Raw genomic sequence first — 23,608 nt, 5'->3', positions numbered from 1 at the left:
GACAACTTAGAAAGCCAGACTAGCCAGAGAAAACCCACATAAACTGCACTATTAATTGTCCGCAGGATACCTATCGTGTGAATAGCTGTTCTTGGTATGCTTCCTTCACACAAGCCACAAAATTTGCTTCTACTTCCAAATTTCAAGGGTGAGGACAGAACCTAGGGGCGAAAAGGGCTTTCAAATACGATGGCCACCCTACCTGAAATGATTTTTGCAAGGACTTCAAAATAGCTGAACGGATCAATTTATTCAAGTAAAGTTGTTTTTAAGGGACAGGGAAAAAAAAAACACCTCCTGATAAAAGTAACAGCTCAAGTTGCGATGTCTGCTATATACCTTAGCTCTGACATGTTGCCCTCTTGGCTAAGTCTCTCATGAAAAATACCTTTTTTTTCATCCTAAAGAAAGGATGAAAGAAAAGAGTGCGAACTGTTGTCCTCGAGGCATTAAAGTTCCTCTTCAATGAGAATTGCAAAATAATCTTATGGGACGGTGGCATAAGACATGGAATTTAAAGCCAAGGGATGAACTGTACCACTATTCAGTTCAAACACTGCCCAAGGGGACTATGTTCGCATCCTCACGGAAGCAGCAAAGCTTGGATGTCCCGTTCAAGTACTGTACAGTAAAACTGCGGATCCAAGCGATATAAAAGCATATCATTTCAACTGGGGCCATTTCGGGGGAAGAAGTCTAAAACTGTGGAGCCAGTTTTATATTTCCGGTATCTGAACGGTATACTTCTTGTTCATTGTTTTTGAAAAAGCCAAGTTGATGTCTAGTTGACACTACGTGGATGCAATAATATGGATGCACTAAAAAGGGATCTTTGAGAATCCAAATGCCTTACAAACGCACAATTTGATGAATCATACTAAATAATGCAAATGAACCTTGTCTGCCTCACTTACCTCTGCAGACACATGCATCTTGAACTGTTAGCGAGAGAGCGAGTGAGCAAGAGAGCAAGCGAGCTCTTACCGCTTCGATGTCCACCACGGACACAAACGCGCAGTTTAGGTTGTTAATAAACGCTAGTTCACTGACTAATGGCTGCTTAATCCATAGTAGATGTTACGATATGTTAGCGCACCAAATAGGACATTGTGTTATAACGTTGCATCAAACCTACATAAGCCACAACTTGCTTCCTTTTTATAAAGGTTCCACATTGAGCTGCCATGAAAGGCAGGTTTGCATAAATTAGTATATTTGACGAAATGCGCCGTAACTTTTGGACTCCGTTGCCAACACGAATTAGCCCTTACGCTACTTTACCCACAATGCCTTCGTTTACTGGCTGAAAACAGCGGGAGAAGAGCGAGGCGCGGCAGTTTCGAGAGAAAAATAATGCGCCTAATAAATAAAAATACAAATACGCGAGGCGGCGACGATTCAAATTAATCGCCGACGGTTTTGATCGGCGACGTGATTAGTCGACTAATCTTGGCAGCCCTAGTTCAGACATTGTGCGTATGTGCCAAGGTCTGCAGCTCCAGACTGGAAGAAACCCCAAACAAACAACTGGCCCTCTTTTTTTAAACAATGTTCGAATAAAAATAACTGGAATAATTAGCTGCGCCGCTTCTTATCCCTCAAGAGGATGCTGCCTGTGACTTACTTGTATCCGAGGCAGATAACAGCGATCGATCATTAAAAGACGCCTGTGAAGCAACAGCCTGGGGAAGTGGGCTTGCTAACACCCAAACAAACATAACCTCGGTTTATACCGCTACAATTTCATTAATTCTAAACGCAATGCAAATAAACGAGTGAAAAGAGAATGGAGCAATACAGGCTTTTTTTTGTTTCTGAAATGCGGATAAGGAATTTTAAGTGTGCCGAGTGCCCGTGACAGATAAGATAGAGAAGCATAGAGAAACGCTAGTGTGGAGAGTGTGAGGTGAAAGAGTGTTGTGCCCTAGTGATACTGAAGGGAATTGAGGTCATATCTGACTGGAAAAGTAAATGGAGTGAGGTTATTAACAGAGACAAAATAGATAACCGTGTCACCTTGAAGTGTAGATAACCAGGATTCCACTTTTTAGAGGCTTGGCCTTGGACACTTTGTCTTGTCTCTCCAGGGATGATTTTATTCTCCCTGTCATCATTTTACTTGCATTACCAAAGACTCATTTGACTTTCATTTTTGAATCGCTTTTTATCTGCAACCTCTTCTGCATAGCCCGGAATAAAAGCCAAGGGGTCAGTTCAACATAATGAAATGACCGTCTCATTTTAAGGCAGGTGTCTGGGCTGCAAATGTAAACTCAACTTAATTTTAGTGCTGACTCGCATCCCTCCCCGTATCTTCTCCGGGGCGCGTTCTTTGCTGAATCAACCTCGGCCGGCTCCGTGTTGGGGTGGAGCTCTTCGCGGTTGAAGCGTTGCAGAGAAGCGGTGAAAGACCAATAGCGCCAATACTCCCCGCTCATAAAATTGCTTAATCTGACCACAGAACTTTCTTCCAAGCCTTCGCCAAGTCTGGTTAGATGTTCGCCGGCAAAGTTAAGGAGGGCCTTGCAGGCACTGCAAGATTTCAGTCCGTTACGCTGCAGTATGTTAGCAACTTTTTTTCTTGGCAACTGAGGTCGCAGTTACCTGCAGTTCATTAACAAGTTCTTGCCAGGTACTGTCAGTCTGTTCCCTTAACGTTCTCAAAATCAACATCACTGAATGAGAAGCTCTTTCATGGAGCTCCAAACCGAGAGCAACGGATGGCCATTTTGTGTCTTCCGCTTTGGAATATTGGCAGTAATCATTGACAACCTCTCGCCAAGCCCTTTGCTGAGGGTCTTGTAACATCCCAGCCTTGTACATGTCTAAAACTCTGTCCCCAACATCTTTTGATAGATCTTTAGTCTTCTCTGTATTGGCATATAGCTTTAAAGGTAAGAAATTGATTCCTAGAACAGGCGTGACTTCTACAGTACACATGAGCAGTTAGATCAGGACTCAGGAGTATTGGTAACTTGTTGACTGTGAAAAGCTTTGTGCCACATAAGCACCACCCAATCAGTGGGAGCCAGGACTCGGGCTGAATTGGAGGAAATCCATTACATTTCCAGACCTTTATAATGTAGGCTTATACACAATGGTTTAGCAATTCAAGACTGTGAATTTCTATGTCTGTCAGCAAATTTACAAATTCAGATAGTCCAATATGTATTTTTCCCAAAAATATCATTCTGTAGACCTTTTAGGCTGCTGCAAGGGTAGATCGAGGGTAGATCAAGGGGTAGATAATGCATATGTTTCGCCATAGATACATTGCCAAGCGGTGATATTTCATGTAACTGTCCAAATGCTTTGTTTTTTAAGAATCTCATGTACTCCACAGGCATGGTTTTTTTTTTCATGTTTAACCAGTAAGTTATGAGAACCTGTTCGACCCATCTTTCATCATGATCTTTTTTTATTTGATGGCTTTCTTGCTAAAATGAATACCATCTGTGGTTAGCACCCGCTGTGTTTATGCCTCCTTTTATGTGTTAGTCTCGTGCAAGGTTACACAAACTTCAGTGCGTCTTTTGCGCCTGTAGAACAGTGTTTCCTCTACATCTGTTTTAAACGTTTAAGATACACACTCGGGTGGCAGATAAATGTGAAAATCTTGTTCGTAAATTTTACAAATCTGAACAGACAAACGACTGCAATGGCACTCGGCGGACAAATTTCTCGGTCCGACTCGTTTGATTGAAAAAAAATCACAACGTGCAAGGTGATACCGTTCCATCCCCGGCTTTTGGGTGGCGGTAAGGCTGATTAGAGTAAGGTAAAGTGTGTACAAAGCAACTTCAGTCAACTTATGATAAATGAAGACACTAAATTCCCCATTAGTGTGAATGTGACTATGAATGCTTGTCTACAGTATGTGTGGCCTGCTGTGAGTACAGGGTGTACGCCAACTGTCACCCAAAGTCAGATGGGGTAGCGTCCAGCTCATCTGTGACCCTAATGAGGACAAGCATTAGAAAATTGATGGATGATAAACCAACAATCAATTCATTAAACGGCATGTAATAGACGTTAAAGTCAAGCAGGGTGATAATTGCTGTCAATCAGGTGGTGCCAGTGACGGACGGGCAGTTACATACACCCTTCTCTGGCTATTTGTAGCCCATATACTGTTGTTGTGAAAATGCTGAGCGTTTATTTACTATCACGATGTTGGCCGGGATCGCTGGATGCCAGGGAGTTTGCTTCCTGTGATAAGCTAGATAGTCGCTCATGAAACCGGACCCCCGTGTACGCCGGTCAGCGCCGTGTGACAACCCCTGCGAACCGTGCCCTTCTCTCTCGAGGCCGCCGCAGTCTCGGACGAACCAGGGTGTCATTGACATGCTCTACATAGAAACCCGTGCGCGGTCACTAGTGGGAAGTGACGAGGTAGAAATATATTGTCGCAAGGGAAATCTCTCAGTTGGTAGCAGTCAAGTGCCATCAAGCTGGTTCGTCATCTGCCAGTCGACACCATAGAAGAACCAGGAATGTGCAGTCTAGTTCTTACCGTTTCTTTGCCGTATTTGCAAGTTATGTGGAGAGCACTCCTTCACTGTTTTAAAGGTGCCACTAATCGATTAACACATTCCTTGATAATTAATTTGATAATGAATTCATAATTTTGAGACCTTGTATAATTTGAAATTGTTAAAATCCTCGGAATTTCAGCCTCTCAACAGTAAATATTCTCAGATTTCGGCAATCCTCCATGAAAATCTACTTTTACTTTGGAAAACGATTAACATTGTCTATTTTCTAACGTCTTAGAGAGCAAACCAGTTAGTGAATCATTATCAATTAGTTTGTGCATTTTATGCACTGTTAATTTGAAATGTTCTGGTTTTGAATAAATTGATGGAAATTGAAAAATGTTTTTTATCCAATTAATCGATTAATTAAGTAATATCCTCATAACTCTAAAAGTAAGAAATGGAAGTGTGTGAGTACTTCTGCCACCTCTGTACATGGCCGACGTCCATGGTGCTCCAATCGCCATCTAAACATGTTGGATGGCGAGAGTTGATAAATCGCGGAGGGAACAGTGCGTCGGGTTTCACCACTGATACCAGTCGACCGCAGGGGCCAACTGTTCTCGCCAAGTTATCCGAGTATCATCATATGAATACCCCTTCTCCCCCCCTGCCACTTGCTCCCCCTCACCGCTGCCACCACATCAAAACCTTTACAAGCACACACCTAAGAAGCATTCGACGACGGCCACTGTGCAGCCAGTAATGACATCTCACGCTGACCTTTGTTACTTTGTGGGGATCAAGTGGCCAAACCGCGGCCCGGGACAGCTGCTCGGATCTTTCACGGAAGTCAACAAGTGGTGATAGTGAGGCAGCATACATGCACAAGTGTGTGTTGAAGTACTACACTGCCCACATAAAGACAGTGTGTTCGCTTTAAGTTACTGCGTCGGCAACACGCTCGGCAAAAGAGAATACCAAACAAAAATTCTTTTGTGGGTTAAAACCTGGGGTGTCTTCCAACTAGAACAATCTTGGTTCTTTCCAGGGTTAGGGTACATTCCAAGCCAAAGCTCACTGGTAGACTGCAGGCGTTGGGCAACAAGCCCAACTACTGTTTTATCTTTAAAAAAATCATAATAATAATAAACTAAAGGCCGCCAATTCAACTATTACGAAGCTCACAACACAGATGTTTATCATCAAGCGGTCTTCAGACAGTCATCGGTTTTGCGATAGTTTTCGAAACATTTTTGTTGGACTTAAGAACGACGGCGCACCCGTAGCTTCGTCTTGAATGAACCAATGTGCATAAAACAGATTCAAGTGTCTAGTGAAATGTCATCTTAAAAAACACAGTTACAGGGGGTCGGTTGGGATATTGTACCAGCAATTAAAAAGTCAATGTCCCTGTAAATACAATAGATTTCACCATTGTGCCGTCGACACCAGCTCTTTGAGGATCCCTCCTTCGTAGTGTGCAAACATCTAAGCCCGTCAATGACCTCATAACATTCCACCGATCTCTGGGGCAATGTTTTGGAACCAAGGCCTGCACCCTCCATACACCGCGTACCAAGAGGCCTTTTTCCTCTGATTCATGCCGACCCGATCGAGGGCGAGCAATTACTCGCTGCGGGAGTTCACCGGGAGGACCGATTGGACTGGCCATCGTTGGATTAATCAAGCCCATGTCACCCCCAATAGTGCAGCTCCAGATCAAGGTGATGCACATGATTGATTGTGATTGATCTGCCCCGCATAGTCTGACCATGAGTAATACAGGAGACAGGCAGACAAGGGGGAGGGCAGCAGCAATAAAAGAACAAGGTCGACTCCTTTTTAGGCTTGTGGCTGAATTCAAGTCCGGTTCCTGATTAGGGCAGAGGGCATCGGTGAAAATTCTTGAGCCATTCAGACAGGGGCAGGCTCCAGTGGTCAGGGAACAGACATGACTATTGTGAGCTGCTATGGGACGCACGGTAAATATTTAGCTTGGACAAGGAGCGGTCGTAAATTTTGAGAGCTTTAATCCAATCTCTCAGAAGTGTGCTGCTACGAGCAGTCCGGGAGTGGAATGAGGAGAGAAATCTTCACAATTGTGCCTAAAGAGCGCTCAGCCACTCACGACTAAAACTACAGCACATTGTTACCATTGTTATCTGATTACAAAGTTGACTGCTGAATGAGTAATTATGGTGTAGCCTACTTCCCATTCGACTAATCTGGATTAGCCCCTCGCTCTAATAGAGCCGTTCCGAGTCGCTAGCTACATTTTAACCGTCGCCGTTCTTGTATGAAATAACAGAAGCAAGCCAACATTGTCCGCACGAGAGCCTGTAAATGTGAAGCCGAAGAAAAGGCAAAAGGAAATGTTCTCATAATCTCAAGGAATGCCATGCAAATGCACTCACAACCTTTGTTAAGGACATGCAGTTCATAATCTACTATATGTTTTGATATGGGTATGCACCCATAACGTTTTGTTGTATTTTGTTTGTTCTTTCGGTGAAAAATGACTTTTTTGTGCTGATGAATGGCGAGTACCGAAAATGTAATACTTGAACTCAGGCAAAAAGTGGCATAGGTGCATTCCTAATTTTGACCCCAATCCATTTTAAAGTGGATCTGCAACTGGGGGGTTGCCCACGTGCAAGGGTATCACAGTACCTTAATTATTTTCGTCTCACTTCACGCAAGCAGCTACCTACCTGAAGCCCACTCTAATTTTGAATTTGAAATAATGTCCTGTTTTTGTCTAATAAATGGAAGGAAATTTGGATGGAATGTTTTTTTATTACTATGTATTTAATTATTTTCATTTGAAACATTTTAATAGTAGTAAAAAATAAAAGCTAAAAACAAGATTAGTGAAAAAATGAAAAAATAAATAAATAATGCGGCTTGATTGCTAGTTATTTCAAAGGCCGCTGATATGTACTGGATGCGATGCATCGGCTAAGGTTTTGGCTGCAGTGAGGATGTGAAATAATCCAAGGAACAACATTGCCAAAATCAACCGTTGACTTCAGCATTCTTAAGGAATGGAATGTGATTGCTAATTGTGCACTAATAGTGGAAAATGTAAAGAGGGAAATGTTGATTGTGCCTTTCATCGACTTCCATGCATCTCAACTGAAAAAGCATATCAGACCCACTTACATAACTTCTTATGATTATTTGCGTTGTATACTTTTATAGTAGAAACTGCAGCGAGTCAGTGAGTGAGGCGTTGTGCCGTCCAGGCCAGACATGAAATATCCAAACAACTGTAGGAGGGAGCGTCATGAAATTTGGTACAGACATGCACGGTGCCCCAATGATTAATCCTAATGACTCCAGGCTTGACCTCTGACTTTGCCTTTCGGAGCGCCAGCAGGTGACATAACCTGACAATAAACATCTGCTTGGATGGACTGACATCTTTTCTATGAATCCCAGATGATGTTTGAGAAGACTTGGATGACATCTTAGATGTTCCTGCTCTGGGATCATTTTTAAGCAATAAAATTGATACCTGATGGCAGATATTGATATTTGTTGAAAAATGTTGATATATTTGGTAATGAAGAGAATTAAAAAGCAGTAACAACACAAACATTACACCTCCCAATCTTGAACATGATAGTGATGTCATTGTTGGTGCAGTATTCAAAGCACTGCAATGCCAAAGTGCAGCTGCACAGTGGAAAGAATAAAAACAAACTCTGGTCCAAGCCTGGTCGCGGTCCATTCAATAAATTGTGATCTTCAGTTTTGGACCATTTTAAAGCATTTTAAAGCAGGCCATCTTAAAATTCTGCTTGTTGAACCCGGACCACTCTGACATACATCTCTCGAAGAACACAAACAGCGTAACCCAATTACGACATTGAGGATCCTGCTAAAGACAAGATTGAGGGGAGTAACCCCCAAAGACAAACACATAACTGAAAGAGGCTGCGGTACTTGGTGGACTTAAACCCTACAGAGGATGTATTTAATATACTAAAGAGCAGACTCAAGAGAGAAACCCTCAAAATGGACAAATGACAAAAAGCGGCTGCAGTGGACTGTTAGGCCAAGTCCATCTCTGGACTTAAACCCTACAGGGGATGCATTTTAACCGCCAAAGATGAAACTGAAGAGAGAAAATAGCAAAACACAAACAAACAACTGAAAAAGACTGCAGTGACCTGTTCCAATACTGGGCGCTCTTACACAGTGCAGGCCTATAAGATTTTGAGGTTCGAAATAATGAGCATTGAACTACTTTGCGCTGTGAAACAAGAATATGCATTGTCATGACACAAGAAGATCTCCGTACTTACTGTTTTATATTTAATTGCTTTATATTTACGGCCTCCAAGTGTTTTTCAGACAAAAATTTACTGTCATTATGACTTAACTACTGAGTTAGTAAAACCGCGGCCCCCCATATACATGTTTACAAGCACACAGAAGTGAAAAAAGTCTAAGACTTACACTGAGGTTTCTGTCCCAGATCTGGATGGTTCCGTCCTGGCAGCCGGCCGCTATGAGCTTTCCGTCGCGGCTGTAGGTGCAGCACGTGGGGGTGACCTTCTTCCCTTGGACTGAGCGAGGCTTGAACACAGACTTGTGCTTCTTTTCCGACGTTACGTCCCACGTTCGCACGGTGCTGCAGAAAGGAAATGGGGAAGTCATTGATCTTCAACCGAGCGGCATGAATCAAGTCGTAAAGAAGATAGCCGTCCAAGCATATTGGGTCATTAGAGACATCCCTGCGGTGATAAATCAGAATCCTAAAGAGATACAGTGAGCATGAACATGTGGTTAAGGCAGCTAAATCTCACAGGTTTGCAGGGGGAGCAAAGGGTAGATCAAGCTGGTGGGCCTGAAGCCGCCATGAAACTCGAGTCTGCGACATCTGCTGAGCGCAACACGCAAGACACGTTGGATCCTATTGTTGGGATGTTCATCAAAACGGAATAGTAAATGAACTGAATACTAAGAACTCTTGAGGATTGTGAGGACTATTGATTACAAGTGCAGTAATGGCTGCAAACAGCAGAGGCACTGTTGATCAATCTCAACTACAAGAAGAACATGACATCAGTTTCCACCCGCATCCACGCAGACCTCCCCTGTGGCACAGCATTGTACTGTTCGAACACCAGCATGAAAACACGAGTTTGGAACATTACGGGGGTTATGGGTTGGGGGGACTAAGATTTGGTGAGGTTGTTAGGACAGAGGGTTGGTTAGAGATTATACTTCGTTAGGGCTTGGGTAAAGATTGGTTCAAGGGCTGGGTTGTTGTTCAGGGTTAGAGTAGATTAGGGTTGTTAAGGACAGTGTTAAATTTGGTTAGGGTTTGTTCCGGTTAGGACTAGTTTTTTTTTTTTTAGGGATGGTGAATACATTATTCTATGTCAATCATTTATTTGATTTAAAGCCTTTCAAAGCAGACAAGGACACAGTCCCATCAAACAGTATCCAGTAAAACAAATAAAAATGAAGTAGAGCATTTCAACATACCTTGAATGATTTTAGTGGACAGCTAACTGTGAACAAAGTTTTTAGTGGAGGGACAAGGTGATGTCAAATATTTTGCAAGTCTACATTTTGACTATTCAAAGACCGAGCAGCGAACAAGACTCCAAATGTTTCTGCAACCCACTGCGTACTGTAGCGAACACGGAGACCTTTTGGGTCACGAGGTCGGGTCGAGGTGCGTAAACACACAGTCGGGGCTGCTACTACTAACAGAATTCCTCCTCCGCTGCCGCCTAGAACGTCGCAGACGTGCACTCTCAAGCCCGTGTTTGGACAAAGTCTAACAATGTGACACAAATGCCAGCTCAAGACTTACGGCTTGAGTAAGAGCTGGCAAGGGTCAAAGAAAACTCTGTTTGATCCGCCGTCGTGTTTGAATCAACACAAAGCAAAAGGAGTTAACGAGGCAAAGGGAGAACAGCACTCAGGCCTCCGCCAAGGTGGAACGATCCTAAACATGACCGTCTGATTCATTGAAAAAAATTTGACATAATGAACAGTAATGTACCACTCCAGTCCTGTGGGTGGCAGTAATGAACATTACCCAGTGCCACAGAAAGAGGGTTATTTTCTGGCTGGTTTTCCAGGACGAGCTGTCGGCTATCATGGCTACACAATGCGCTGAAGTGTGAGACAATCACTGAGAATTTTGCAAATGGACAGGATGACGGACAAGTCCAACTGCTGCCTCGCACTGACATCTTTGTTATGTTTACACAAGACCGGGTGTGACTGTCAAGACACTAAAGACAGCATAACCTTTTGCATTGCACAAAGAAAACCATAACGCTATTTATATCCTAAGGACTTTTTCTCCTAAGTATGCTTGCTTTCACATGGGGGGGGGGACTGGGGACACCTTGGAGGCCACTAGAATCAAAGTCCACATCTTCATTACTGCTTTTATAAAGCAGGCTTTTTACAGGGCGGGTTTGGGGGGTTTTGCACAAATTGCTGGTTTCCAACAAGAAGCAAAAAGGCAAAATTCACAACAGGTGTTCGATGCCTGAAAACTTCTACGCCTTCCTGTGACTCTACCAGTCTCGCTGTATCTCTGTGGCAATCTGCTCATGACACTCTATGATACTCTAAGCACAGTGGCCACTTCCCTCCGAGAGCGTTTCAAAAGGGAGGCATCATTTTGAGTCACTCTGACGAATGTGGCTTGTTATGAAAAAGTAACACCAAGTCATATGTAGCATGGAGAAGCCAGCAAAAACATTTTGGTCCCGTTCCTTATCCCTGCACCCTTGTTTTCCGTTCAGTCAGCAGTCCCCCTTTTCCCCCCGTTCCCGCAAACACAAAGGCTTCAGTGAATGTAATAAAATGAGGACCATACATCTCCAGTCATGCGTGGGCACTTTATGAGGTAGACCAGCGGTTCACACATCAACTGAGGAGAGACAATGCCCCCAGTGGCCTCCCGGATTTTATCCGTCCATCAGGTTACAGGTCTAGCAGGGATGATGGTGATCCCTTTCCTCGATGTAGAGATAAAGATGAGATGGGTGCACACAACTTGCACAGGGTTACTTATTGCTCAGGTTCTGATGACTGGATGTGCTGCGCGATGGCAGGCTGATTGACCGGGGCTGTGTTTTGGGAAAGGGGGATTAAGAGGGCTTTTTGAGGCTGCGCCATCACAGCTGAGCAAAATAAAGTGAGGGGGATCTAGGAGGAGGCATACCGGCGCTCAAGCAAGAAGGTGAGAAAGAAATCATTGTGGTCCAAACAAAGTGATAGAAGTTCCAACAAAGTCACTGCTGTCTTGAACTAGACAACACTACTAAAACAAAGTTAGGGTCAGAGGAGGTTAGAGGTTGGGAGTTATGGGTTGGTTTGGAGTAAGGCGGCCCTGATTAGGGGTTGGGTAAGGGAATAAAGGCCTTATGCCAAAGAGTAGCATAGTTTAGTGAGGTTAAATTTAGGAGGAGGTTAGGATTAGGACTACTAAAGGTTAGCGCTGGTTAGGGGTTAGTATTGGTTAGGTTTGGGCTTGGTTAGGGGTTAGAGCTGGGTAGGGGTTAGGGGTAATTGAGGATTGATTGGGGTTTGGGCAAGGGTTTAAGGGTTCAGGTAAGGTTAGTGTCAGTAATTCACCATTGCCTTGAACTGGATTATCCAACTAAGCAAGGTTCTGGTTCTGGTAAGGGTTTAGGGATTAAAAAAGAAAAAAAAACTAAATCAGATAAATCAGATACACAGAATCCACTGTGGTCCGAGCACTGTGTTACGAATTTCATCAGATTCCCCAGTCCCACTTGCTAGCATTGGACTATACAACACAAACTAAACTGTCAAAAATTCAGCCATGACTTAGAGTGAACAAGGACAAATTCCCGCCTTGACGGTGTGGCATGTGTGTGTTGTCAGGATGGACATGGAAGACTAGCAGTGTATGGCGGGCCTCAGACGCACTGGACTGTAGATGAACCCGATATTTGGAATGAATCACGGCGGGATACCGTTACAGATTTCTTTGCAGTAGAGCCTCAATTTTTCAAACCTTGTTTCGCAAAATAATTTGTAAATATAGCATATTTATGGGCATTAGCCTCATTGGCCAGATATGTTACAAATCGTCACTGCAGGTCAGTATTTCCAGAAACAGTGGACGAGGGCCATTCGTTCACTCAACTACGAACGTGTTACCAGTACAATTTATGTCAAGTGACTGGTGTTTAAAGCAAAAAAAATCTCCAGACTGTCAAGGCATTCTAGAGCAAAAATGTAACAGCACATTTTGTGGCAGGAAGTTTGATCTCAAGACCCAAAACAAACACCTAAAAATGCCAGAGAAAGACTAAGAACAAAATATCAGACTATTCAGAAGAACCCCGATGTTATACCGTCCTAGTCGGAACAACAATTTTGTCCACGAGCATACAAGAGGGACGGCCCCTATTTAATGAAACAAGCTATTATTAAATAACTTGATCTTTTTTTTACATAAAGGAGGACGATTTACAATCATTTACAAACTGTTTTGTAAATAGCCTGTCCCTCGAAAGGAGAATGCTGTCCCGGTGATTCCCGGCCGCACGTTCACATCCAGCTGCGGCCTTGTAAGCGGGCCAGAATGACGGAAACATTCCTCAAATTGCGTGTGTTTGTGGGTGTGAAATGTGTGTGTGTGTGCGCCATGTGGGCTCCATTAGCCAGTGGCCATTCATCCTATCTTCACTTGACTGCCTATGGGCTGCGTGTGTATGTTCACCTGGGGCACCAGGAAATAACTTACAAGGAATACATGTCTATCCTGTTACTAATGATTCTATAAATACATGGAAGTTTGTTAGCATTCAAAGACATACCAGCTCTGATTCAAGGTTTGTTAAACCACCTGACAAGAGCCAGAAATGGTTTTGGAAGTTAGCTTGCCTTAGTACAGCGATTCTCAAAGTGTGTGGTATGTATGCGAAGAATCACAGAGGAATAAAACCTCTGTCTTGTTTTGGATGAACATTAACGCCTACTATGGTACTGTATTTTCATGTCGGTCACTAACGGAGGTACTCGGAGAGCCAATTATTTTATTTCTATGTGCCATTTCTTTATTCAAGCCAGAATTGCAAGACAATCGCCACCACCCGCTGTCACTACTTTGTTCCGGAAGAGAATGCTCTGCGCTGGTGAGTATTTCCGAGATGCGGGGTCACAGCTGCCATGAATGCGAATTGGAGCAACTGGAGCTTCAATTAAAAAGGGTTTGGGCGGTCCAGTGATCGTGCTTAATAAGCTATTCACATAAACAACAAAAGAGGCTCGAAAATAGGACCTAAGACAGAATGGTGTCAGAAGGAATGTTTAAAGCGTATAGAAGGTAGTAGCAAACACCCACTGGTACAGTTGGCCGACTCGAAAAAAAGGCCTATTGATGACGACCATTGACAATATCATCATGCGTTCAATAGCATCGCGGTTCTTTGTCATGAAAGGATTCATTTACAATGCCAGTGCAGTTTTGCAGGTGTGTTTCAGGTCTACACAAAACCAGCTTCATTTATATTTGGTTTAAAGGAGACAGACATTTTTGCCCACACTCCCCAGGTGTCTTCATAACATGCCCGTGACGCGTTTTCAGCTAAATATCTCAAGAATCGAGAATTACAGATACAGAACCCTTTTCAATCTATTTTTTCCCTTAACACGGGGGCCAATACATTTTGTTACCATGACGAGCAGGTCAGCAGCCCAGATTGTAAGAGGGAAAAAACAACTAGCCTCCATAAAGAAAGTAAAACCATGGATTGTATTTTCACTCATGGAAGCAGCGCTTCATCACACTTGTCAATTAGAGTGCAGATCTGTGCATGAGGCAAATGCAGCACAAATGCAACCTGACCCCTTCTCTCAGGCATTATACCATTTGTATAAAGTACAAGCAATTCAAAATGCAACGGTTAATTGACAACTAATCAATTATCAAATTAAATGTCAGTGGGTTTTTTTTTTTAAAACAATCAATCATATTTAATTAAAAATTGTGCAAATTCTTGGAATTTCAGCCACTCAACAGTAAATATTCGAATACTTCTGTAGTCTTCTATGAAAGCAAAATCTTTGTGCTGAATCAAAATTCTACATTTGTAAATATCGGCTTTTACTTTGGAAAACAGTGATCAACATTTTTGCATATTTTCTGACATGTTACGGTTCCAACTAGTAACTGAATCATATTTGATTTATGTTTGTGCATCTTCTGCACTGTCAATTTGAGATGTCTTTTTTTTTTTTTTTTTAAATAGAGATGGAATTTTTTTTTTCAATGTTAAATCCAATGTTTCACCTTATGGGGTACATTAGCGTGCATTGTATTTGGAGAGCAACAAATTGACTTCTACTGCGCCACTACTTCTGACCGTGCGACCCCCTCACGCCCTTTTTCAAGGCTAAAGTTTCCTCGAAAAGACGATCAAACTCCGAAAAGAGGCCCCGCCCACATTTGATGCCGCTGGTCCAATAAACGACGATTCAAAGAAGGCCGAAACGCAGTCTCAATACACCACGTATAGAAATGCGTTTTGAGGAAATGTGATGTGTTGGTCACCTGTGGATATACTGGCAAATGAAAACGTGCGAAGTGGTCAGGCGGTGGTGACGCTAACACTCTTTCCATCACCCGGGCGAGACTCCAATCACCTTGTCAACCCAGGCTTGCACCTGCGCCTGCCCTGCGACTGCTCCCCCGCATGCAACCCCTTTTACGCTCGACCGGCGCTAACGTGCCAGGGGAGGATTTCCAGAGCCTCGACGAGAGTTAAATAAACACAGTCACATCTGGGAGGGTTGTCGTGCCTGTAAACAGCGGGCAGAGGCCTTTCCTGTTTCTAATTAATAACCACCGCAACGGGTTTTCTACACTGCCGCTTGTCACACTCAATCAGACTCAATGCTGTGGTCTTGCCCTAACTCACATTCTTAAAGCGGACAATACATATTATGCAAGATTGATTTTTTTTTTTTAATGCTTGTATGCAGATACAGTTAAACCATGCATATTCGCTGGTCTGCATTTGTAACATTGCCCTCCAAAAATTTGGGAAACTATGGATCTTCAGTTGACAGTATTGCTTAAGACTAAAATGTTTAGAGCCATCTAGTGGCACCTTGGTGCCAAGATACAATCTGAAGTGAGTTGAAGTCCTTTCTTTTGTCACCTTGCCTGGCTTTTATATATCTATTCACAACAGGGCTTGGTCGGCCATCAAATGTGATATCTGCATATTGCCTGATTTCCTAACTAATATTTAACTCACGGTCACAATATAAATAAATGAAAAAACCTGCTACCACCTTCAAAAACTTCCTCCACCCATCACATAGTCAGCTAGGCCGGGGAAAGATCCAGAGTCACTTTTAAGCCGGACTACACTGTCTGAAACAATGTCACGCACCAACACCAACATCCCCCACAGGTGTGGCGGCAATATCTGTCAAAGCCAAAAGGTAAGCAGAGCTGCACGGTATTTTTCCGGATGCATGGATGAGCGTGAGCTAACAATGTGAACTTCTGATAAGCGGCGTATAATTGATTGCCGGTTCAAGATGTGTAGTGTACAAAGTGCTGGCACCACAAGTGAAAATGTTTTCACCGTCTTTAACGAACGGCGGGCTCGACGTTGGCCCGGCAGTATTTGGGATGGGGGTATGTTTTTAAGAACAGCACGCAGACATATAAAAACACCTTGGAAGTGCTTTAAAAAAATGCCAAATGCTTTTTTGACAAGGGTGTGTTCGCTTTTTATACCCACTGTGTGAGTCAGTGGACATTTGTAAATCCTTCCTTTCAAGAAGAATATTCTGGATTGGAGGATTCCCTGCTGGTGGCAAAGGAAAGTATTGCCCCTCGCATGCACCGTGTAGCTGGCAGGTATGAGCCCTTAACGGGAACGTAAAAAAAAAAAAAAAAGATAGAAATAACGTCGAGACTTACCCGTCATTGGAGCACGTCATGAACTCCTCTTTTATTTTGGGATGCCAGCTGCCGTCGTTGAGCATCGCCGTGTGACCCTGATGAGAGCAGGAAAGAAATTAAATTAAAAAACAGAGCTTAGGTCTTGAACCAAGTCAAACGGGGTTATTTTCGTCATGCGTTGTCCTTATTTTCATGGTTATTTAGCAAGTGACAAATATGGTGCAATCTGAAAACATTTTCCTCACTGAGCTAAGGGACAGTTAGCTACACATGGTGTGTTAGTGCATAAACTGGTTGGTCTAGTCCCGAGCTATGTTTAAGTCCAGTTTAATGTACCTGCAGGCTATTTAAAACACACGTCCGGTAGGAATTCTGCAAGATTAACGACCAAATTGTCCGTAAAAAAAAAAAAAAAAAAGGAGGAAAAAAAAAGGGTAAGTAAAGCGTGTTGTGACCTCTTTTCGCTGTTTCCTCTGCGGGAATTCCTCATAACAAATGACTCAAAGCGGAATAACAGAAGGATAGCCCCCTTTGCCCCCCCACCCCCCCAACCCACCCACCGACAGCGAGAAGCGTTTCGGTGTGCGAGGCAGAGGTGTGGGTTTATTTTCATCGACTGGGATGAGGCGCGGCTGATGGGTCGGGATGTTGTCATTGAACCAAAGTGGCTTCATGATAAATCAATGGGACTTCAGTCTACGCAACAGCAGGGCCCGACCAATTAATCGGCAAATGTTAGCTCTTTTGAAAATCAGCAAAAATCGGCTGATTTCTTTTTGGGCCAATTTCTTTTTTTAAAACAACAACATAAAACAAAGATAATGACATTCAAAACACCCCCCCAAAAAAAAAATCAAAATACATTTTTCTCTCAGTTGTAAAATGAACCAAAACTTAAAAGGCAAAGTAGGGCGGAGCAATAATTTAATATTAATATACAGTACATCGCAATAGCCACCTGATATCAATAGAAATTGCACTCAATATAATATTGATTAAAAGAAAAAAAAAAAAAATCAGGAAGCAGCCAGACTCTGGACTAACTTTTGCGAGCAGAAAATTTAGGGCGCACACTGTAAATGGACTAAATGAAAGTATTCACATCCACTCATTTTCACAATTTAGTAGATCACAACTTTACTTTCGCACATATTTGAGCCAGTCTAGAGCCATGCAAAATATATTTTGAAATAATCGACTCATTAATCACTTGTCTAAATTTTATTCTGACAAATGTCGGAATGAGGCTAAATAAAAAATAAATAAATAAATAAATAAAAATAATAACAGTATTGGTCGAGCCCAACTCTGAAAAGGCATTTTAAAAAATACTTACTTATAATATTTGCGTACATTTCATATCAGCAAATTACTTTTGATACCTAAAAGGTGACTTTTACATCTGCTAATTATTTTCAGATCACTTTCAGGTCCTTTATATAAGACTTCTACACGGGAGGTACCAACTGTGTGCGCCAAAAAGCGTTTGGCTGCGTGGTAACCAACAATCCGCTCGCTTAAACACATTAAAATCCAAACATGAACAAGCCATCAGCGTTGGTCTTTGTAGATGCAGGTGCAACGGATCCAGTGTTGACTCCTGGTGCCAATTGCAAAGCATTATGTTAAGGACACAACAACATCCTGGGTCCACCTTGCTACTATTACGTGTTGGCAGGGTTTCCCCCGACACAACGACACGGCAAAACACAACCAGCTTGTTCTCAGTAGCAGCACCAGAATGCTCATTAATAGACTTATGCTATTGAAAGAGCAGAAAAAATATTCACACGATGGACTATTAGAGCAAGGGGATTTAAAATAGGACCTGACAGATATGGATTTTTTTTTTTTTTTTGATAGGCCGATGCCGATTCCAATATTTGGCAGAATAAAATCCCGATAACTGATTAATTGGTCGATTAATTAGGAAAATATACAAGGTATAAAAAAACTCATTTTTGGTACCCAAAGAGTTATGAGAATACATATATAAATTACAGGCACAACATTTGACTGTTTTGCAATGTTTTTCTTCACTTCACTTTAAGAGAAAAATCTGGGAATTTTTCGGGGGGGGATTTTTGTGGGAAAGGGGAATTTTTTAATGTCTTTTTTAAATGTCTTTTCTTATATCTTTATCTTATGCTGTAATGTATACATGTGACAGGGAAAAAATATATACACTGTAAAATCCCATAAATATTATTTGGGGGGGGGGAAACATCTCAAATCGAGGGTGAGTATTATACAGCGGGCTGAAAAAGAAAGGAAAACGTTTCACATTGTTTAGATGTTTATCAGTACAGTTACCTAAGGGTTATAAAGATTTTAAAACAGGTCGCAAACAGAGTTAAAGAGAAAAGTATGGGTAAAGAAATGAAACTGAGTACTAAAATTAAGATTTTCGAATTTTTATTTATAATACTTTGAAAGACCTTACTCATAGGTATGAGAAAAGAGCATCGTTTTTAACCTGTTTTTTAATTCATATTATTCACTTTGACAATAAAGGATACCAGCAAATGCGGAGACATATTATTCACTAGAGAAATAACTGGGTGATTTTGGGAGGGCGTATAATACATGGGTGCGTGTTATTCACGATTTTACGGGAATCAAAAAGTCATCCGCCTATAAACGGCCCACAGAACGAACTAAAAACAATGTTTGATACGGCCTGCGCCGAATCTCCTAATTTGGGTCTTTGAAGTTGAATCAAGAGTCGTACCTTGGTGTTGACCATATCGACGATGTACTGGTCTCCCTTGATGCATTCCATCACGTTGAAGCCATCGCGGTCCAATACTTTGGCCTGTGCGTTTCCCGACACCACCAGGATGCGGTCCCCGGTGATGCTGTACTGCAACGCTCGGATCTGATGGCTTCAAGGAACAGCAGAAATTCTTCAGCTCAATTCAGCTAACATCAAAGGATACCTGTGCTTCTCAAGGTATGGTCAGAGTGCCCAATACAATTCAGGTGTATTTCACTTTGAAGTTCAATACATTTGCATATAACGTCACCATCATTTGTTTTTTCTATAAACAGAGGGGGGGGGGGGGGGGGGGCGGTATCACTTAAAATGTGATTTTTGTGAAAAAAATTTTTATTTCAAGGCCATACTGCCCAGCCCTAAATTGCACGCGTGAGCACGGCGGCAATGCATGCGAGCCAAGTGCGCACCACTTAACCCGGGTGAGATTAGCAATTTAGGTCAGTATCAAATAGCATTAACACAGCGGGACGTAGACGGAGCATCAACATATCGGCTGCGCAGCGCCAAAAAAGTTCAAGTGAAAATGAAATGTAGGCTCAAATGCTAAATCTTTGGCTCCGAAACATCTGTGGAGTCAGAAGCACGAAATCTCCCGGAGAGAGATGTAATCAACTTAAATGTTGCGTACGGGTACAAAGCGGGGAGGCCTCCTCTGGGAACAACAAATACCATTTGGACCTTTTCATTTTTTTTTTTTTGCGCCGGTGAATCACGGCGTAAACACGCAAACAAACAGCCGCTACCATCTGCTTGTCGGATAAACAAATGTGTGTGCATGGACGGTGTGGATGTGGCACGACACGCACATGTGTCGGGGCTCCTCAGCAGTGGTGGGAAGTGACAGAGTACACGTCAAGTCGTACCTTTACTCCCGGCTTTAATTAGTTCCAAGACCAAGATGAATTTATTCATCGATCAAATCAATTTTCCCCATTGAAATGAACTGAAATTCCATTAATCTGTTCCAGTGCCTAGGAAAGCTAAAATAGCAGTGTATTGTATAAAAATACACAAAACATATCATAAAAGAGAATGTCAAGAAATAAACTGTTTTAATTAAGTGTAATACTTGGCTGAATTGATTAATCGGCTGACCGGTTCAACCATCTTACATTAGCTCTTTTAACATTATAAAGAGTAAAGTACTGTATTTTATATTATTTTTTAAACATCACCACACAAGACAACAACAAAAATCCGCAAAAGATCGACATATTTTTAACGATTATTCTCTCGGTTGTAGTTAAAATACTAAAGGACAAAGTATTGTAAAACACTCAAATGTTTAAAATGTTTTTCTTATTATTCTTACCTTTGTTGTTGTAAGCATTTAGGGACCAAACAAGTTATACAAATAAATTGTCAGATTAATCGATCAATATTCACCCCCCCCAACCCCACCCCCCACGTATCGGAATCGGCTCAAAGAGAAAAAAATAATCCATATTAGTCGGACCCTAGTTACGACTGTCGCTTTGTGTTTCAAGCTTAAATGAGAGCGCTGCATTGACGCCGGCGCAGGCAAAAGAAACAACAAAAATAAAAATCAATCAACTAAGCCTTTTCTACCTTTTAACTAACTCAACTTCTCAGGATAATCGACTCACCAGTCGCATGGCTGCAGGGAGCGGAAGGCCTGCAACGCTCGGTCCATACCGGCGAAATCCCAGAAGCGCACGTCGAAGTCGTAGCCACCCGTCACCAGGCGGGCGCCCGACGGGTCCAAGGCCATGGCGGACACCTGAAAAATCGGACATTGGGTCAAATATAGTTGACACAAGGAGACTATGTGTACTGAGGCTGGAAGACGGCTGCGGATACCGTCTTGGTGCCGTGCAGAAGGGTGATCTCGTGAGTGTCCGGAATTTTCTTGACGGGATTCTGAGACGGGAACATGTAGTGGTGGATTAGTTAAAGGCTTTAAAAAAAAAAAAAAAAAGAGTTTAGTGCTGCTCTTCAAATTCAAATTTCATATATTTTTTTAGATAGTTATGTAACAAACCTGCATTATCCTTTTGTCCAGGTTCTATTTACTATACTATTATATTAACTGTATTATCATTTATTGCATTATTATTGATAATATTTACTATTATTATTATTAGTAGTAGTAGTATTAGCCTGATTTTTGGGGGGGACACTTTTTACCAATTATTTCAACAAGAATTAGTATGCCTATTGTTATTCTTTCCAATCCTGTTGTACTGCCACACAAATCGACATGTCAAGTGTTTGTTTTCTGGTGCTGCCATCTAGTGGAGGCGCCTTAAAACAACAGGACACAATCTAGAGGTATTATAACCACTTTTCCACCCCTCAATTACTGCATTTTACTCTGTGGGCACGTCACATACGTCGTCATCGCTGTCGTCATTTTGCTCCTCCTCATCTTCGTCGTCGCTGTCGCTTTGATTGACATTGCTTTTGTAACCAGGTGGAAGAGGGGGTCCCACCAGATCATCCTCCTCCTCTTCCTCCTCCCCCTCTTCCTCGCAAGCATCATTTCGGGGTGGCGGAGGGCCGACAGGTTCAGAGTCTGAACTGCTGCTGTCAATGTCCTCTTTTCTGTAAACATTGAACAACCCTTATTCGAAACCCTAATTTAAAACCTTAACCCTGTCTGCAAATTCAACTTTTGAAAACATTCTAATTTGAAGTCCTAATCATGTATTTGAAACCTTACTTTTAAACTATAAACCCTGTCACGAAACCCTAATTTGAAAGCCTAAATATGAAATGGAGCCCTCAGTTACTGTATATGTAAAATAGGAGACAACACAAAGCGGTTACCTGGAGGCAGCTGCTGTCTTTTCTGCGTTTTTCTGTGTGTGGACCGACATTGAGCTTTCACCTTGCGCCTCCATTTCCATCTGCCTGTCATCTGAACAAAACAACGTTAACAACGCAGTTTGACTATAGCAGGACAAGGGTGCGGGTTTATTAAACTCACCTAACACTTGGCGACTCCTCTCGATGGCTGTTCGCCGAGTCTGTTCAAAAATGGCGTCCAGGTCGAACGTGCGGGCCTTCTTTCCTAGTGGCGACAATTTTAAGAATGTTCATTTTAAGAGCACGATTAGATTAGAAGATTAGAAGTACTTTTTCCCCTTTGTCATACATACCAAAGCCAGAGAATCCCATAACAGAAGTGATGTCTCCATCGTTGTTCATCTTACCTGGCAATTACAAATTTTGAGGAATTTTAAAGAGAAATGACACTCTAAAATTAGATGAAAGCACGCTCACAGACTCCATTTTCTGTTTTAAAAAACAACAACAAATTTTATCATTCACTAGTCATTTATATAACAACTATTCACCTGATGTAAAAAAAAAAATCCTGGAGACTATGCACTAATGTTACACAGATTACATGTGCAAAATCAGTTAACATAGGTACTATGTTCTGTTACATTATCCATATGTATCCCGCATCTACATTCCATTAATGTCTTAAAGTCCTTTAAAATTCAATGTTCAATAGAACTACGATGCATATCAAATACAGTTCATACATTGTAAATACAGGGTGTATTATATTGCATTACATAATTATCCAGTCAACCACTGTCAATTATGTACGCCCCACTTCGCACTCATGACTAGACCATAATAGCCTACCACAAAATATATTACATCTTTATAATCTGCTTGAATTTTTATGTACTTGTTTTTGTTCATACTTTGTTGGTTGCACTATAATTTTAACAAGAGTCTCTGTTTATCCAGCTACCTAGCCATATGATTTAAACTGCTAAACGCCGGTTTCTTTGTCATATCTGGATAAATAGGTTATATGATAGGTTTACCGATTAAGTTGAAAGAAAAGCAGTAGTTTGTGAGAGGAAACCAGTGGCTAAGCTAACACAACACGGGCTAAAATCCAGCAAAAGCGCAATTTCCTTTAGATAGACATCGTTTTACAAAGACAGAAGGAAACTGTAAACAAATATTGTCAACGGGGTGTCACATAAAGCTCCCAATTGCAAGTTATATGGAAGTAAATGACAAATAAGAGCAAACGTGAGTACCTTCGGTGCTGTTAGAATCCATGTTTGAAATGTGGATTCTTCTTCTATGGAGTTGCTTCGCTTCTTTCTTGTCGTTATTGACACACTGCCACCCAGTGTTTCAAAAACTAGATGATGGATGCCAAAGTGATACCTGATAATACCGTAGTCATTTATCCATACGTTTTGAACTAGTATAAAGCATACATTTTATTTTTATTTTATTGAAGTTTTGAACGCAAAATAAATTATTTAAAACTCAAAGGAGTCAGGAAATAAGGGCCAAGCATACGGATCATTTTCATATAATTTGAACAGTGAGACAAAATTTCATTTAGAAAATCATTTGCAATTAATTTTGACTGATGAGTATTTGAATTGCTGACAGTTATTATCATTCAAAACA

The 23,608-nt window shown here is 41.9% G+C and overlaps 1 protein-coding gene across 1 annotated transcript in view; it reads right to left on the bottom strand.

Annotated features, from left to right (window-relative positions):
• wdr70 (WD repeat domain 70) overlaps positions 1-23,341 on the bottom strand; it is a 36,766-nt gene extending 13,425 nt beyond the window's left edge. Inside the window, exons 1-10 of the mRNA XM_086053518.1 lie at positions 23,224-23,341; positions 22,315-22,368; positions 22,143-22,226; positions 21,983-22,073; positions 21,547-21,757; positions 21,014-21,073; positions 20,800-20,933; positions 19,145-19,298; positions 16,432-16,508; positions 8,943-9,117 (exon numbers count right to left, since the gene is read on the bottom strand). Coding sequence (XP_085909644.1) covers positions 8,943-9,117; positions 16,432-16,508; positions 19,145-19,298; positions 20,800-20,933; positions 21,014-21,073; positions 21,547-21,757; positions 21,983-22,073; positions 22,143-22,226; positions 22,315-22,368; positions 23,224-23,245 — 1,062 coding nt within the window. The 5' untranslated portion in view covers positions 23,246-23,341. The remainder of the gene's footprint in view (positions 1-8,942; positions 9,118-16,431; positions 16,509-19,144; positions 19,299-20,799; positions 20,934-21,013; positions 21,074-21,546; positions 21,758-21,982; positions 22,074-22,142; positions 22,227-22,314; positions 22,369-23,223) is intronic.
• Between the last annotated feature and the right edge of the window lie 267 nt (positions 23,342-23,608).

The sequence above is a fragment of the Filicampus tigris genome, chromosome 15 (genome assembly GCF_054856515.1).
Source record: "Filicampus tigris isolate MCC_2025a chromosome 15, RoL_Ftig_1.0, whole genome shotgun sequence".
In the NCBI taxonomy this organism is placed as follows: domain Eukaryota; kingdom Metazoa; phylum Chordata; class Actinopteri; order Syngnathiformes; family Syngnathidae; genus Filicampus; species Filicampus tigris.
Note: the sequence above shows the minus strand (reverse complement) of the source record. Positions and strands in the feature narration are given on the sequence as shown.